The sequence below is a fragment of the Nomascus leucogenys genome, chromosome 12 (genome assembly GCF_006542625.1).
Source record: "Nomascus leucogenys isolate Asia chromosome 12, Asia_NLE_v1, whole genome shotgun sequence".
Lineage (NCBI taxonomy): Eukaryota > Metazoa > Chordata > Mammalia > Primates > Hylobatidae > Nomascus > Nomascus leucogenys.
Genome location: NC_044392.1, coordinates 44,516,578 through 44,532,651, shown reverse-complemented (window position 1 = coordinate 44,532,651; position 16,074 = coordinate 44,516,578). Strand labels below are relative to the sequence as shown.

The 16,074-nt window shown below is 57.2% G+C and overlaps 1 protein-coding gene across 1 annotated transcript; it reads right to left on the bottom strand.

Annotated features, from left to right (window-relative positions):
• Positions 1–6,870: 6,870 nt before the first annotated feature.
• NES (nestin) lies at positions 6,871–15,484 on the bottom strand. The gene is made up of 4 exons (XM_030824186.1): positions 14,565–15,484; positions 13,305–13,429; positions 11,543–11,616; positions 6,871–11,293 (listed from the first exon to the last, which is right to left on the bottom strand). The coding sequence occupies exons 1-4, from the start codon at positions 15,345–15,347 to the stop codon at positions 7,410–7,412; spliced, it is 4,866 nt and encodes a 1,621-aa protein (XP_030680046.1). The 5' UTR covers positions 15,348–15,484; the 3' UTR covers positions 6,871–7,409.
• Between the last annotated feature and the right edge of the window lie 590 nt (positions 15,485–16,074).

Here is a 16,074-nt window from a genome sequence, read left to right as displayed (position 1 = left end):
CACCCTGATGAGATGGCCTTCCAGAGAGTCCCAACTTATCTGCCAGGGTCTCCAGCTTCCTTCCTTCCAGGCTGCTCTACTACACACCTACCTCCCCATTCCTCCCCCACACCCCCAACTCCCACAGCACTGTCCTGACCTCACTGGGGCCTTTGTCCCAGCCGTGAGGCCCTGTCTGTGGGCCTGTCTCCTGCACAGGGAGAGAAAGAGCCCCATTGTTCTGGCTGCCTGCTGTGACACAGCAGCTCCCAAAGACTTCCAAAAATGCTCAGCCCGTCAGGCTCCTGTGGGTGAGTGGACTTTCCCTGGGGGCTGCAGGCAGATCTCTGCCTGGAATGAGGGCCCAGGTGCTGTCTCTCCCAGCTGCGCGAGAGTTCTTTCAATCTGCAGACTGGAGGTCCTTCCTGAGATCTGACTTCTGCTCTGCATGCAGCAAAGCAGCCTACTTCGTCCTGAGAAGGGAGAACTGAAAGAGGCAGGGGCAGAGCATGAGGAAGGAAAGGAAAGGAAGGAAAAAAGGAAGGAAAAAGAAAAGAAAGCAGGAGAAAAGGAAGAATGCGAGGAAATTCCCCCCCACTGAGAGACTCTAGACTAGTTAATTGTCTGAGTGGGTGGATCTTGTGGCTTCTGTGTTTATTCCCGGATGCTTCTTCCTTAGTATTTAGAGAGCCTGCTAATGGGGAGGCTGTTGACCACAGGACTGGAGTATTTAAGGGGGCTAGCCCACAGTCCCCTGGCCCATGGGTTTTTGTTTCATTTTTTTGAGGCAGGGTCTCACTTTGTTGCCCAGATTGTAGTACAGAGGCACGATCTTGACTCACTGCAACCTCTGCCTCCCAGGCTCAAGCGATTCTCGTGCCTCAGCCTCCTGAGCAGCTGGGACTACAAGGCGCATGCTACCATGCAGGCAAATTTTTGTTTTTGTTTTTGTAGGAACGAGGTTTCTCAATGTTGCCCAGGCTGGTCTCGAACTACCGGGCTCAAGCAATCCTCCCGCCTCAGCCTCCCAAAGTGCTGGGATTACAGGCATAAGCCACCTCGCCTGGCCTGGCCCATGTTCTATAGACCCCAAGTGGCATCTAGGAATTCCTAGTATCATTGGCAAGGGACATCGCTCTGTGCCTCAGTTTTCCTATCAGGGTGAACTGAAGTTCTCTCTGACATAATTTCCTAGCAAGTGAAAGGAAGAAATCCTGGAAAGACCAAAAGACTCAGAAATTGGGAAGGGGCCAGGGAGGAGGGAGGAAAATAGGTAGAAGACAGAAGAGAGATGAAAATGGGGAGACAGGGAAGGAGAGTTGGGTCCCTGAGTGGCAAATGTCTCTCCTTTATGAAGAAGATGGAGTCCTGAAGACCCGGGGGCGGGGGGGTGCAGAGCCAGTGGAGCATTCCCCAACTGTAAAGTCTCCCAGCCACCCTTCTTGGGGCTCTGGGGCCCTGGGGCTTGCAAACAGCTGAGACGGCAGCTGTTGGGAGGGGGTTCCTCGACAGAGGCCTCCTGGCACCTGCCTCGGTTTATTTCTGGAGACACAGCTGAGTCATGGGGGTGGGGAGAGTGAATGGGACTGGGGGAGGGGAGACTGTGACTAGAAGAGAAGGTTGAGGAAGGAAGAGGGCTCTAGGGCCTGGGACTCTGGGACCTAGGGTCCATCCCTTTGGGGCCAGAGCACCAAGAACAGGAGGGACATCCACATTGGAGCCCCTGGAATAGTGGGGCTTGGGGAAGGCTTTGGGGAGTAGGAGGCAGGGTCTCTACCCTTGAAATGTGGGAGAAGAGACAAGCCTGATCTGGGTGTGGGAATGCTGTGTTAAAAAGACTGGGAGGCCAGTCACAGTGGCTCATGCCTGTAATCTCAGCATTTGGGGAGGCCAAAGAGGGCAGATCACTTGAGCCCAGGAGTTCAAGACCAGCCTAGGCAACATAGCAAGAGCCTGTCTCTACTAAAAATATAAAAATTAGCCAGGCCTGGTGGCTTGCACCTGCAGTCCCAGTAACTTGAGAGGCTGAGGTGGGAGGATCACTGTTGTGAGCCAAGAAGGCCAAGGCTGCCGTGAACTAGGATAGTGTCACTGTACTCCAGCCTGGGTGACAAACGAGATCTCCATCTTTTTTAAAAAAAAAAAAAAAAAAAAAGAAGGAGAGGAAGAAAAGAAAGAAAGCGGAAGGAGAGGGGAAAGAGGGCTCCCAGCAGGGAGGTAGATAGGAGACCCCAGTGCCATGAGAGAGGAAAGAGAGAGGGCCACGTTTTCCTCTGTGGGCCATTCTTTCTGTCCCTCCCTCTGCTTCTGAGCCAAGCAGCCCCTCCCCTCATTCAGCCACTTGAGATTCTCATCCTAGTCTTTCTAAGGTTGGCCTGTAGATTCAGGAACAGAGGGCCTGGGTCCTTTCTTCAGGCACTCGAGCTGCATTCAAGAAACATCCTGTTTTCCCACCTCCCAGGAAGACCCTCAAGTCTAACTTCCATCTGTCCTGCTGCAGGACCCATCCTGGAACTTAACTCTCCCCTGTGGGTGGGGCTGGGGGTCCAGTTGGGACCCAGGAGCCTGTGCCCAAGCCCAGAGTCGTCTCAAGTTTCCTGGGCTTAGGTGGGCTTTTTTTTCCATCCCCTCTCCCTTCCATGGGCAGCCTCAGAGAGCACATTCCAGCTGAAATTAAATCACATTCCTCTCTCCCTGCTTCATGAGGATGGCATTGCTGACAGCAGCTGTGACACCACAGGGTCAAGTGGCAGCAGCTGGTTCCCCAGGGAGGGGCTGAGAAGGGGGCAGGGAGGGAAGTGGAGGACCAGGGCCTTTCTTTGGAGGCAATAAATGAATTCTGATTCTTTGATCTCGAGAGACCAGAGAAAGAGGCATAGACCCTGCAGTGGCAGGATCAAGGTTAGACCACAGGATGTCTGTCCTAGCTGTGTGGGGATGACCCAGTCCCAAGAAGGCCCCGTGGCGGAAGGAGGTGTCCGGCGTCTCTTTCTGAGAGGACCCCCTGGAAGAACGAGCTCTCCCCACTCCAGGGCTGGGCTCTCACACACACAGACATTAAGGCTGAAGGAGCCCTTTAAGAGGCCACGCACTTCCTTGGCCAGAGCCCAGTGCCTAGGCCTTTGATTTCCTCGGAGACTCTGGTGGCAGTGGTGGCAGGAGCAGCAGCAGCAGCAACGGGACAGCATCAGGCTGGGTTGAATGGAGAGCTCAGCCCCTGACCTCACCCTCCGAGGCGCCTCAGCCTGCACAGCCTTATAAGGAAGTGCCCCAAACAAACCGAGGAAGCAACCTCCGGCCCCCCACCCGGCCCCACCCCATCCAGAAGCTATATTTACCCAGAGGAGGCCCCAGAATAACCTCCCACTTGTCCTTGCACTGATTGGAGGGGTAGGGGAGGGGGGGATACTGTCCCTCTGTGCTCTCTCCCCTGGGACTCCACCCTCAGAAGTGTGTCCCGTTGTCGGTCATGGTCATTCATTTATTTAATACGTGTTTATTCAGCACCCCCTGGGCTCCCAGGCACTGAGCTAGGCTCTGGGCGATGACCAGGACAAAGGTCTTGCTGTCCCAGAAATTCCCATGATAACAGCATGTCTGAGACCCCGCAGTCTCCTGGTTTTGCTCCTACTCTGGCCTCCTTTTCCAGCTCCTTCCCAGTCATTTCCTCTCTGTCAGGAGCTCCTCTGGAGCTCTGTCCAGGGCTCTCTTCATCCTATATGCTCTCTCTAGGGAATCTCTAGGCCAGTGACCCCCTAATTCCTGTCTCCAACCTGGCCCTCTCTCCTGTGCTCCAGCTCCACGTGTCCACCCACCCCAGGCACCTCCTCTTGGAGGTCACAATTTCCTGCTGGACTCTGCCACTCAGAAAATAGTCCTACATCTCCCAGCTACCCAGGCCAAAAACCTGGGACCCTCTGCTGGCATATCCCCCTCCCTCCCCTACCGTGGATTACCAAGTCCTGAGATTCCCTTTCCTCACGTGTCTCCTCTCCACCACCACTGTCTCCTGCCTGCACTATGGCAGGCAGCAGCCTCCCTGAAGCCCTCCTGCCCACACCAACCTGTTTTCACGCAGCAGCCAGAGAGTTTGACTTGAAATGCAAACCTGGGCCGGAGCGGTGGCTCACACCCGTAATCCCAGCACTTTGGGAGGCAGAGGCGGGCAAATCACCTGAGGTCAGGAGTTTGAGATTAACCCGGCCATCATGGTGAAACCCCGTCTCTACTATACAAAAATTAGCCGGGTGTGGTGGCAGGTGCCTGTAATCCCAGCTACTCGGGAGGCTGAGGCAGGAGAATCTCTTGAACCTGGGAGCAGAGGTTGCAGTGAGCCGAGATCGCACTACTGCACTCCAGCCTGGGTGACAGAATGAGACTCCTGTTTCAAAAAACAAACAAGCAAACAAAAATTAGCTGGGCGTGGCCTCGGGCGCCTGTAATCCCAGCTACTTGGGAGGCTGAGGCAGGGGAATTGCTTGCACCCGGGAGGCAGAGGTTGCAGTAGCCAAGATTGCATCACTGCACTCCAGCCTGGGCGACGGAATGAGACTCCTCAAAAAAAAAAAAAAAAGAAATGCAAACCTGGTCACGTCACCTCTGCTTACAACCCTTTAGAAGCCCTCACTTCAGAATTCATTAATTGCCTCCAAATACGAAGAATTCTTTGTTTCCTGGCTATCTAATGAGGCCTCTGTCCCCGAACCCTGACTCTCTCTTCAGTCTCATCATGAACTTTCTCTTCCCTCCTCCACCGTCTGGCACAGGAGCCTTCCTTTTCTTCCTCAGTTGCCCAGGCCTTCTCTTCCTGCCTCTGAACTTTGCACATGCGGTTCCCTCTGACTAGAACCATTTTCCTCCCCCTCCTCCCCCACTGGCCACTCCTGCTCATCCTTCAGGTTCTCAGGAGAGCCTTCCCTGTCTACCCGCTCCCGTACACCCCCCAGCCCAGGTCAGGTGAGGTCCCCTGCACTCTGCTCCCATAACCTAGGGCACTTCTCTGTTTTCAGATATGATTTCCACTGAGAAGCCCTTGTTCAACTGGTAGGTAAAGCTGCCTGAGTGAGGAAGCACATTGTTCTTTATCTGTGGCTCCCCAGTGCCCGCACAGTGCATGGCATGTAGTAGCTGCTCAGTAAATAGTCATAACAAATGACGACCACTCCTGTTCTCACCATTAGGAATGTCCCTGTTACTGTCCAACCCTCGTTCCTCTTGCTGCGTTGACAGACAATCACTTCCAAAGAGAACACGCCTCCCACGACATATTCCCTTAGGGAAGTCCTCGCTTCTACCCTGTTTGAGATTATTGGCAGCAATGGCCAGTTTAGTAACTCTATAGGGGATCAGGGGCCCTGTGTGGGGGGTAGGGTGGGCACCGGGCACAGGGAAGGACTGCTTGGCTAGGCCCCTGTCCTTGGCCCTTGCCCAATCGGAGGTGCCCGAGGGCCTGGGGAGATCAAGCACAGGGCACCTCTGTCCCATTGGAGGGGCAGGGAGTGGACCTTCCTTGCCTGGATGTCAATGCACTGGCCCCAGGCCTAGCAGCCTGGCAGGATTAGATAGGGTCTTGTTAGCAGTGGGGACAGGAAGGAGAAAGCGGAGGTTTGGGCTGCCAGGAGGGTGGGGTGGGGAGAGACAGGATCTCGGCCCCTGAGGGATGGGGCATAGCGGGTGTGAAATGGAGCCTGGGTGCCCAAGACAGAGGTGCTAGATGGAGACAGGCAGAGAAACAGACAGTGAGGGCATGTCAGGGAGGCCCCTATCCACCTCTCTCTGGCTGGATGACAGGAGTAGGAGCCAGAGGGGCTGGGACTTCGTCTTCTCATCTTTCTCCAGCCCTCAGCCCTGAGCCCAAAGGGAGGAAGAGCCTGCTCCTGGACTTGGGATTGACTCCAAATTGGAACATTTGTTTGGCAGCCCCTATCCCACCCCCACCCGCGCTATTTAGACGTGTTGCCAGATCTTCCTTCTCTGCAGAGCTGAAGCAGCGAGTGGTTTCTATTTAGGTATCCTGACTTCAAGGCCTGCAGGCCCCACCTAATCCAGGAACCCCTGGTCCCCTCCCTGTCCTACACAGGGACACAGAGAGCTCCTGGGAAGTGGGGCGAGGAGGAGACACTGTGGCTGGAGGACCCTCGGGCTAAGCTGCTGCCAGCACAGCACTGTCATCAGCACACCCCTAGCTCCCACCCTGACAGTTCAGCTCTCCCTCCACTTTCCCTTCTTCCCTGCCTCCTGCTGCAGCGTGTGAGGGAAGTCCTACTGAAGAGCTACGCTGTCTTCAGCCTCCTTCCTGCTCTCCTGGGCCCTGGGAGGCTCCCAGGTCACCTGGCCCAGCCTCTCTCATTGTGTAGCAGAGTCTGAGGCTCAGAGAGGATCAACGCTGACCTGAGGCCACGCAGCCAGACTGAGGAAGAACAGGCCTGCCTCTTCCCTCACCCTGCTCCCACCCAGCCAGGCTGAGGAGATCAGGCCAGACAACTTGTTTGGGTTTAGAGACAAGGGGGCTTATTATGCTGGCGGCACCAAGGCGCTAATGGGGGGGACATACAAGGGTGGGGGTGGCTCCAAGGCCTAATCCCTGTAATCAGTGCTGTGGGCAGAGATGATGATGGGCCTGGCTTCTGCAGGCGCTGAGGTCACCTGGACTGGCCTCCCCCAGCCAAGCAACAGCCCCTGGCCCTCCCCAGGCCCCAGCACTGCTTCCTGCAGCTTGGGTCTGTCTGCCTTCATCCCCCCAGGAGGCCTCCGGGTCCTCCTCTCCTCAGCAGGCAGCCCCTCCCCAGCACCAGCTTCCTCCTCTCCCCCCCAGTCTCCCCTGCCACCCCATCTCTGCTCCTGTACTAACCCTGAGGGCCCCCTCTGAGTGGGGGAAGAAAGAGTCCAGACTTTGAAGGCGGAGGCATTACTTTATTCAGACAGGGACTAGCCAGGCAGGGCCACAACGTGGCAGGGATGGGGGGGTCAGGACATGGGAGTGCCGTCACCTCCATTAGCCACAGGCCAGACGGCCCAGGAGGGTGGTGCTACTGCAGTGAGATGGCGCAGGGCTGGTGAGCTTGGGCACAAAAGCCAGCATGTCACCCTCCCTTTGGAGAAGCCTCTGGGCCACAGGCCTTTTCCAGCTGACGGGATGCGGAGGGAAGGGGACCTAGCACTATCGGGATTCAGCTGACTTAGCCTATGAGATGCAGCAGGCAAGAGATTCCCTTTGCAGGGCGGGAGGTTATATTCCTACAGCCTCCATTCTTGGAGTAGGCTCCTTTGCCACACCCCTTTTCACCTTAGCAGGCCAGGCCTCTCAGCCAGAAACCACACGTCCAGAGATCGTAAGTTAAGAGTGCTGCTCCTGAGCTGGGAGCGGGCTTGAAGGCATCCTTCCCCTCCCCACACCCCTAAGTCCCCAGTGCCGGGCAGATGGTCTTTTCCTAGTCCTCCCCTGAGGACCAGGACTCTCTATCTCCTTCCCTCTGAGTGAACTTCAGGAACTGACCCTGGCCCAGGTGAACAGAAGCCCCTGCCCAAGAGGTCTTCAGGGCACTCCCCTCCTCCTCCTGAAAGGGGCTCCCTCGGTCTCCCTCAGAGACCAGCAGCGTTCCTTGCCCCACTTCCTCAGACTGCTCCAGCCCGTTCATCACTCCCCCATTCACATGCTGTGACTTCTCCTCCAAATTGGGACCCTGGCCATTAACACCAATGATGTCTGCCCCTGGGCCTGCATCCTCTATCCCACTGGGGATCTCCAGAGGGCCAGGGACTTTGTTGTCCCTCTCCAAGGAAACAGGGTCAGACTCTTCCTCTGAGCCAGAAGGCTCAGCACTGTCCTGGGACTCCGTTTCCAGGGCAGTCATGGGAGCACCAGCCACTGCACCCCTCAAGCTGTCATCCCAGGGGACACTGACACTCACAGAATCAGACTCCAGGAATTCCCCTCTCTGGGAGCTACTCAGGGCCTGGAGGCTGCCAACAGAAGACCCTGGCCCCCACCGCCCAGCCCCTGGCTCCCTCCCCTCCTCCTCATCCTCCTCTCCCTCCTCCCCACTTTCTTCCTCATCTGCAAACCCATCGGACTCCCTATCCCGATCCCAGGCTGCAGGCTCCAGTAGCAGCTGGGGCACCTGGCCCAGAGGTTCTGCCACCTCCCCAGGGACCCCAGGAAGAAAAGGTGCCTCAGTCCCCAGGTCCTCAAATTCCTCTGACAGGTCAGAGTCACGGCTACACTCCTCTTCTCCCTCCTTCCCCTCCTCCTCTTCTGAGGGTGGGGCCTCAAGGCCCTCGGAAGCCAGGACAGCAGGATCCCAGCCCTCCTTTCCAGTCTCCCCTTGAGGGGGTGGCCTCTGCTCTCCAGTGGGGTCCCACCTGGGGGAGGTGGGAGACCTGAGGTAGAGGCCCAGGGGAGTGGAGTCTGGAAGGGTCTCCCCGAGCTCATCCTCCTCGCTCTCTTCTCTGCTCTCCTCCCCTTCCTCCTGGAGGCCCTCAGGGATCTCCCCAGAACCCAACTCCTCCTGCTCGCTCTCTACTTTCTCCAGGGCTTCAGCCCTCCTCTGCACCCCCCAGCTAGCCTCCTGACTCCCTTCAGCCTGAGGCTGGGGCCCAGGGGCATCTTCCAGGATCGGGGTGTACATTGGGCTGGGGGGGACCAGCACTGGTGGTACATCCTCCTCAGCTTCCTCTGACCCCAGGGGCCAAGGTGGAGGGGCATCACTTCCAGCGTGGCCCAGGGTCTCAGCAGGGAACGCCTCCTCTGCTCCCCCAGGGGCCTCAGCCTCTGACTCCTCCCTACCCTTGGGTGGTTCCCAAGGGTCTCTGCTCTTCCCAGGCAGCTCAGAGAACTCTGTCCCCAGACCACCTGCCTCCTCTAGGTCCTTCCTAGGCCCTTCCAAGCCCTGAACCCTCTTTGCCTCCAAACTCTCCTCTTCCAGGGGTGGTTCCATCACCTCTTCCCTGGTCAGATAGCCTGGGTCCTCCAGCCCTCCCATCTCCTGCCCCGGGCCTGGCTCAGCTCCCGCAGCAGACTCACCCGTGGCAGGCTCTGACCCCAACATGACCTCTGGGGAGGCTTGGTCACCCCCTGGGGCCACATCCTCATCTTCCACCAGGGGCTCTATCGCCTCTGGCAGCCCCTGGGGAGCTTGGAGGCCTGGGGCCCCCACCTGTTGTGATTGCCCTTCAGGGTCCTGGAGGCCCTCAGCCCCTCCCTTCCCACTGGCTCCCTCAACTAGGCCTCTCTGCTCTTTGGGCTCAGGGCTCTCTGGGTGCCCCTCGCCTGGGATCCAGACCTCCTCTGTGGCATTCAACTCTCCCTGCTCTACCACCTCCTCCTTCCCAGTGAAGCCATCCTGCTCCCTCAGATTCAGCTCTGCCTCATCCTCATTTTCCACTCCAGCCATCCCAGGGGGGCTTTCCTGAGCCAGTTCTTGGTCCTTCCCCACCGTATCTTCCCACCTCTGCACATCTGCAGACTGCGGCACCTCCCGTCCCTCCTCCTCCAGAGACCTCAGTGACTCTTGGTTCTCTCCCTTCCCCAGGTTCTCTTCCTCTTCCAGATTCCTTTGACTCTCCTTGTCTACCTCCTCTGGAGATCTCAAATTCTCCAGGTTCCATGCTCCCAGAGATCTCAATGATTCCTGATTCTCCTCTTCTAGGAGTCTCAATGTTTCTTGGTTCACTTCCACAGACTCCAGTGGTTCTTGAATTTCCTTTTCTAGAGGTTTCATTGTCCCCTGATTTATTTCTTCTGGAGACCACAGTGGTGCTTGAGTTTCTGGAGATTTCAGTGTTTCCAGGTTCTCTTGTCCTGCAGACTTCAGTGATTCTAGGATCTCTGCTTCTAAAGATTTTATTGCCTCTACACTCTCTTCTTTGAGTGACTTTAAGACCTCTTGATTCTTATTTTCAAAAGGTCTAGCTATCTCCTGGTCAAGAGACTTCAGTGGTTCTGGATCCGCTTTTTCTGGGGGTCTTAATGTCATCTGATCCTCTTCCCCTAGAGACCTCCGTCGCTGTTGAGTCTCTTTTTCAAGAGTTCTCAATGTTTCTTGGTCCTGTTCTTCTAAAGACCTCAGTGATTTGTGATTCTCTGTTTCTAGAGGTCTCACAATACTCTGGTCCTCTTCTTCTAGAGTCTTCAGTGGCTCCTGGTTCTCTTTTTCTAGAGATCTAAAGGCCTCTTGATTCTCATCTTCAAGAGACCTCAGGGGTTCCTGATTCTCCTTTGTCAGAGGTCTCAGTGCCTCCTCATCCCTGACTTCTGGAGATCTCAGTGGCTCTTGACTCTCCTTTTCCAGAGCTGCCAGTGACTCTAAGTTCTCTTGCAGAGAACTTACTAATTCTTGATTTTCCTTTCCTGGAAATAAAAATGTCTCTAGATTACCTTCAAGAGAGTTCATTAGTTCTTGATTCTCCTCTTGCAGGGATTGCAATGTCTGTGTGTCCTCTTTTCCTATAAGCTTAAGTTGGCCTACAGCCTCTTTTTCTAGAGGTCTCACTACCTCCACATCCTTTAACAGCTCTTTATTTTCCTTTTCTAGACTTTTTAGTGTTTCTAAGTCTTCTTCTAAAGACCTCGGACATTCTTGATTCTCCCTTTCTAGTGTCTCATGGCTCTGGTTTTCCAGAGTCTTCAGTGACTCTTGAATCTCCTCTCCCAGAGACTTCAGGGTTTCTTTTTCCAAAGGAACCTGGGAGTCCTGGATTTCCTTCCTGTTTAGATCCTCTTCTTCCCCTATTTCCTGCTGCAAGCTGCTTACCACTTTGCCCTCTATGGCTGTTTCTTTCTCTACCAACCCCCAGATTTGCCCTTCACCTTCCCCTTGGCATATGCTGAACACTCTAGACCCACCGGATTCTCCATCCTTAGCCTCTAAACTGGAGTGGTCAGGGCTGAGGGGTGGGGCCAAGGAAGCATGATCCTCTGGGGACTGGCCTGTACTGGCCTCTTGCCGCTGGCCCCCAGGCTCCTCTGGTCCAGGCAGGATGCTGGCGGGAATGGCCACGCTGGCTTCAGCCCGCAGGGGCTCTGGAGCCTGTTTCCTCCCACCCTGTGTCTGGAGCAGAGACACAGGAGCATCCTGGGCTCTGATCTCTGCATCTGCAGCTGGAGAGGGTGCCTGAGGCGTGGGGGAGATGGGGGTGCTGGCCAAGGTAGGGGTACGGGCCTGGAGGAATTCTTGGTTCTTAAGAAAGGCTGGCACAGGTGTCTCAAGGGTAGCAGGCAAGGGTGAGGGGAGGGAAGTTGGACTCAGGACTGGGAGCAAAGATCCAAGACGCCGGCCCTCTGGGGTCCCAGGGAATTGCAGCTCCAGCTTGGGGTCTGGAAAGGCAGAGGGGGAAGAAACAGCATCAGTATATCACTGGCAGTGAGGGGAGCCACAGAGCAGCCACCACTGGCAAAAGTATCCATGTGCCTGCCCCTGGCGCCCATGGCTGGGCTGAGAGCATGCTCATTGACACTGGAGGCCACGGACTTGAGATTTAGATTGGTGCATCTCGGGAAAGATAGGTCTCGGGTATGAAGAGCAAAGCAGGGTAGTTTCTGGGGGAACTTGGCCCCTCCTCTTACCCTGAAAGCTGAGGGAAGTCTTGGAGCCACAGCCAGGTGTTTGCAGCCGGGAGTTCTCAGCCTCCAGGAGGGTCCTGGAGAGGACGGAGGGAAAGTGGGGTCAGCCCTCTGCCCCCAGGCCTGCAGGCAGCAAGCCAGCTGGGGACAACTCAGGCTGAGCTTGCAACATCCTGGCACTGCAGGCTTCCTCTTCATTTGACACTGTCACACAAAAGCCACACTCAGGGTGAAATCACACAGTCACATACCCACAGACATCACACACTTGGTCACACAGAGTCACACCGTATTTGGGATACACAGCAGAGCTCAGACATAGAAGCAGATTCCCACACAGTCGGACATTGCCCTACACACACCCACACAAGGCTTAGGCTAGCCTCCTCCTCCCACCCCAGGCCAATGACCTCATCCTCTGTGTGGGGGACTGATTCTCATGCTAATTGCTGCCATTGTCCAAGCCACCATCTGGAGGGTCTGAGAAGGAGAGGATTCTGGGGAAGTGGGAATTCTCAGGCTGTTCCCATGGGATGGGCTCCCTCCTCCTTCCCCGGTGGCCCCCAGAGCTAGCGACAGACAAAAGCAAATGAATTCAGCTCCCCCTCTCCAAATCCTTTTCATGCTTCAAAAAACAGCAGTTAAATTCCTCGGGGGCCCACCAGACCCTTCCCCTCAGTGGCTTCACTGGGGATCAGGGCCCTCATCTCAGGATCTCTAAGCACTCTGGATCCCAAGCTCTTCGGGGCACAGAGGTCTTTGTGTCCAGGCCCCTGCCTCAGCGCCCCTTGAACCAATTAGGGGAGCAGGGACCAATCAATTCAATAACTTAGGCTGAGCAGCTGCTTCTCTCTGCTTTGCTCCATGATCTCTGAGTCTGGTTAGCACTCGATATAGCCTCACCTCTGTCCTTCCCAGTGCTGCGGCCTTCCTTCTGGGCTTCTCTTCCCTGGCGGTGGAGCCCCTCTCCTCCACGTCCTCCCCAGAGCCTCACTGACCTTCCATCTCTGGGCCTTGCCTCCCCTCCTTTCCTGGATCTCATGTGGCCCTTCGCCAGCCACAGAGCCCCTTCCTCAGGCTCCATCAATGGCCCCTCAGCCAACAGGACTAGTTTCCCAGAAGAGACTGCGGGCTTTGCCCAAGGCCACATAGCAAGTGAGAAGCCACCCCTCCTTGGTCTCAGCCACTTCTAGGATAACAGAAAATGTGGACAATGAAAGGCTGGGCAGGACCAAGGGCACTAGGGGCATCAGAGGAGTCAGGCCCCATGACATCCAGGCTAGAGGAGGCCTTGGAAGCCCCCAGCCCAGCCCTCAGCCCCTCGACAAGGCTGAGGCCCAGGTCAGGTGGCAAGTCAGTGCAGCCACCCCATGCCTGCAATGCCTCCTTTCCGTGGCTGCCAAAGGACATGACCCCCTGGGTGTGGGCACGCATAGAGTTGGAGCTTTGCCCCTTGGGGGAAGGGTCTGGATGCAGTTGCCCCACATGGGCCCAGCCCCTCTCCAGAGGCTGTCCCACTCGGCAATATCATCTCTCTTGGGGGGATTTCCTGGGCACAGGACATTTCTCAGGTCTCCAACCTATGGGGGAGCAGATGGTTTCAGGTAGGACATGTTTCGCTGTGGAAGTGACCAGCCTAGAATCACAGAACCCAGTGGCAGCAGAGTTGCCATCACCTACACCTCTGGTCCCCTTCAGCCATGTAGTCTGCCCCAGCATGTGTGTGCACCTCTGTATGCCTGGGTGGACAGGGCTCGTCTCGTACCTGTAGGTGGCCACCTCCAGGCTGAGGGACATCTTGAGGTGTGCCAGCTGCTGCCGACCTTCCAGGACCTGAGCGATCTGGCTCTGTAGGCCCTGTTTCTCCTGCTCCAGGGCCTCCACAGCCAGCTGCAGGGCAGGTGAGAGGCAGTCAGTGGAGGGGCTGGGGTCCCTTCTGTGAACCAACTTGCTTCCTGCCCGCTGCCGCTGCCCGGGAAGCACCTCCTGCTCCCTGGCTGACTTATCTGTGTAACAGACCCCTGCCTCCCCTACCCTATTCCCTGCCCAGAGAGCCCCCTCTGGATCAGCCAAGATAAGCCCAGGGCCCCTGTCAGCCCTCTCAGCTCTCTCCCATGGCCTGCTCCTCCTCTGAGGATGCTGATTAAATGGTAGCACATGTTGCTCAGAACACAGCTCCCACAGGAAGGGGAAGTGACGGAGGAGAGGAGATGGGTTATGGAGAGAGAAGAGGGGGAAAAAAAAAAGTGAAACAGAAGGAAAAACGATTAATCAAGAGGCTTGGAGCCTGCAGGACTGGAAGGCAAACAGCCCCCGTCCCCCATTGGTCCCATCTCCCACAGCTGTCTCCGGCTCCTCACAGCAGGCTCTCACCCCCGCCCCACCCCCATTTCCCACATGTTCTGGATTCTGTCTCCTCTGAGAGGAGGGATGGGGAGGTGGCCATGGCACCTCTGTGTGGCCTAGGCAAGAAGCTCTTTTCTCAGCTGCTGGTCACATCTGTGCCCTGTGAGAAGGAGCAGCTGTTATGGGCCTCTGGAATGTGCTCCAGGGAGCCGAGAAGCCATGACATGGGAGGGAGCTGGTAGCCATTCATTCACGGCGGCCCCTCACTCCTCCCCTTAGGGGGAGGGGGGCTGTGAGGAACTTGGAGATTCTGAGTGGCCAGGCCACCAGACTCAGCGCCGAGGCGACAGTGCTGGGTGTCTTCCTAGTAATAGCAGAGCCTGGGGAGGGGCCCGGAGCCCCGGTCATCATCAGTGCCAGAAGGTGCCATCCAGAGAGTGGCGGGGCTGCTGCAACGGGTCTTGGGCCTGACTGCCCACCCGGGATGTGCTTCGAGAAGCCCCACCATTCGCATCCTACACTAGACGGGCTGTAAAAGTCTAGGACTTGTGGCACCAGGTTTCTGAGAACTGGCTCCTGATTCAGCAGCCAGCTAGCCCCACTCCCTTCCCAGAAGGTCTCTGAGCTTCATAAGGGACTTTCTGGGACTTTCTCTCACCCAGGCCCTCAACCTCCTCACCTGGAACTTTTCAGTAGCCCTCAGCCGCTCCTGCCAGCGGCCCTCCAACCTCTGTTCCAACGCTGCCCTGCGCTCCTGGAGGCCTCCGCGCTCAGCCTGGAGCTGCTGCAGCTCCAGGCGGCCCTCGCGGGCACCCTGCACCGCCCGTCCCAGCCGCTCGCGGGCCTGGCCCAGCGACGTCTCCATGTGTGCCACGCGCTCCTGGTAGCCGCGCACTGCCCCGCGCCACGCCTCGCCCAGTCGCCTTGCCAGCTCCTCCACCTCCGGGGCCGGCGCGGGAGGCCCGCGGGGTGGCGCGGGGCAGCGGGGGGCACAGGCAGCCTGCGCGTTCAGGCCGACGCGCTCCTCCTCGTGCGCCACGCGTAGAGCCTCTAGCTCGCGCTCCAGCCCTGCAGCCTGGCTACTCAGCCAGGCCCGGGCGCATTTCTCCGCCTCGACGGCGCGCCGGCTGCGGGCTACCTCCTCCGTCGTCCGCTCCCGGGCCAGCCGCAGCTGCTGGCATCGGCCTGCCACGCCCTCCAGCTCTTCAGCCAGGTTGTCGCGCGCCACCTCGGCCGCGTGCTTCTCCCGCCAGCGCTGGTCAACGAGGGCCCGCAGGGCCGCCAGCTCGTCGTCGGCACGCGCCCGCCAGGAGGTGTCCGCGGATTGTGCCCGGAGCCCCCCGAGCTCCGCGCTGAGCAGCTCATTCTGCTCCTCCAGCGCCTTGACCCGGGCCAGGTAGGCCTCCAGGCGCCGATTGAGCTCCCACATCTGAAACGACTCCTCCCCCATGCAGCCCTCCATCCTGCTCGTCTGACCCACTGAGGATGGACAGACGCGGGGCACCAGGAGAAGGGAGCGGATCGCAGAGCTTTTAGGACGGAAGAGAAAAGAGACCGACGGGGACAATGACGGGGCGGGGCGGGGTGGGAGTAGCCTGAGCGACTGAGAGTCGGGAGTGGGAGCGAGGCTATTCATACTCCCGCCAGGCGGGAGGGAAGAGGGGCGGGACCCAGGCCTTAACCCCTTAGAGGTCAGAGAGTGGCAGCAGCTTCTGTCCCTGCTTCCCCGGGGTGCTGGAGAGTGGAACCAAAGAAGAAGCCGTACCATGGAGAATCGGATCTGATGGTCGTGGCTTTCTGAGGGAGGAGGCTGTGAAGAAGGGTCACAATCCCCGAAAAAGGCAGATAATGCACAGAACTGAGCCTGTGGGGGTGGGAGTGCCAGGACGTTCCAGCCTGGGAGGGAGTGCAGTCTCAGTTACTCAACACATCCGAGAGAGGTATCACTTACTGAATTCCTCTAGGACTCAGTTTCCTCATCCATAAAATGGGAGCAATGATGGAAATCGCATGGCTGCTGAAAAAAAATGGATGTGGCCAGGTTTTTGTTTTTTGTTTTTGAAATAGCAAATGCTCCTCCTCCTGAAATACTGGAGAGAGTACTACAGCATTGCAGAAGAAGCTGGAGAGACGCTGCCTGGAAAACAAGAACAAATGTCTGATATTAGGACACACGGACACACACACAT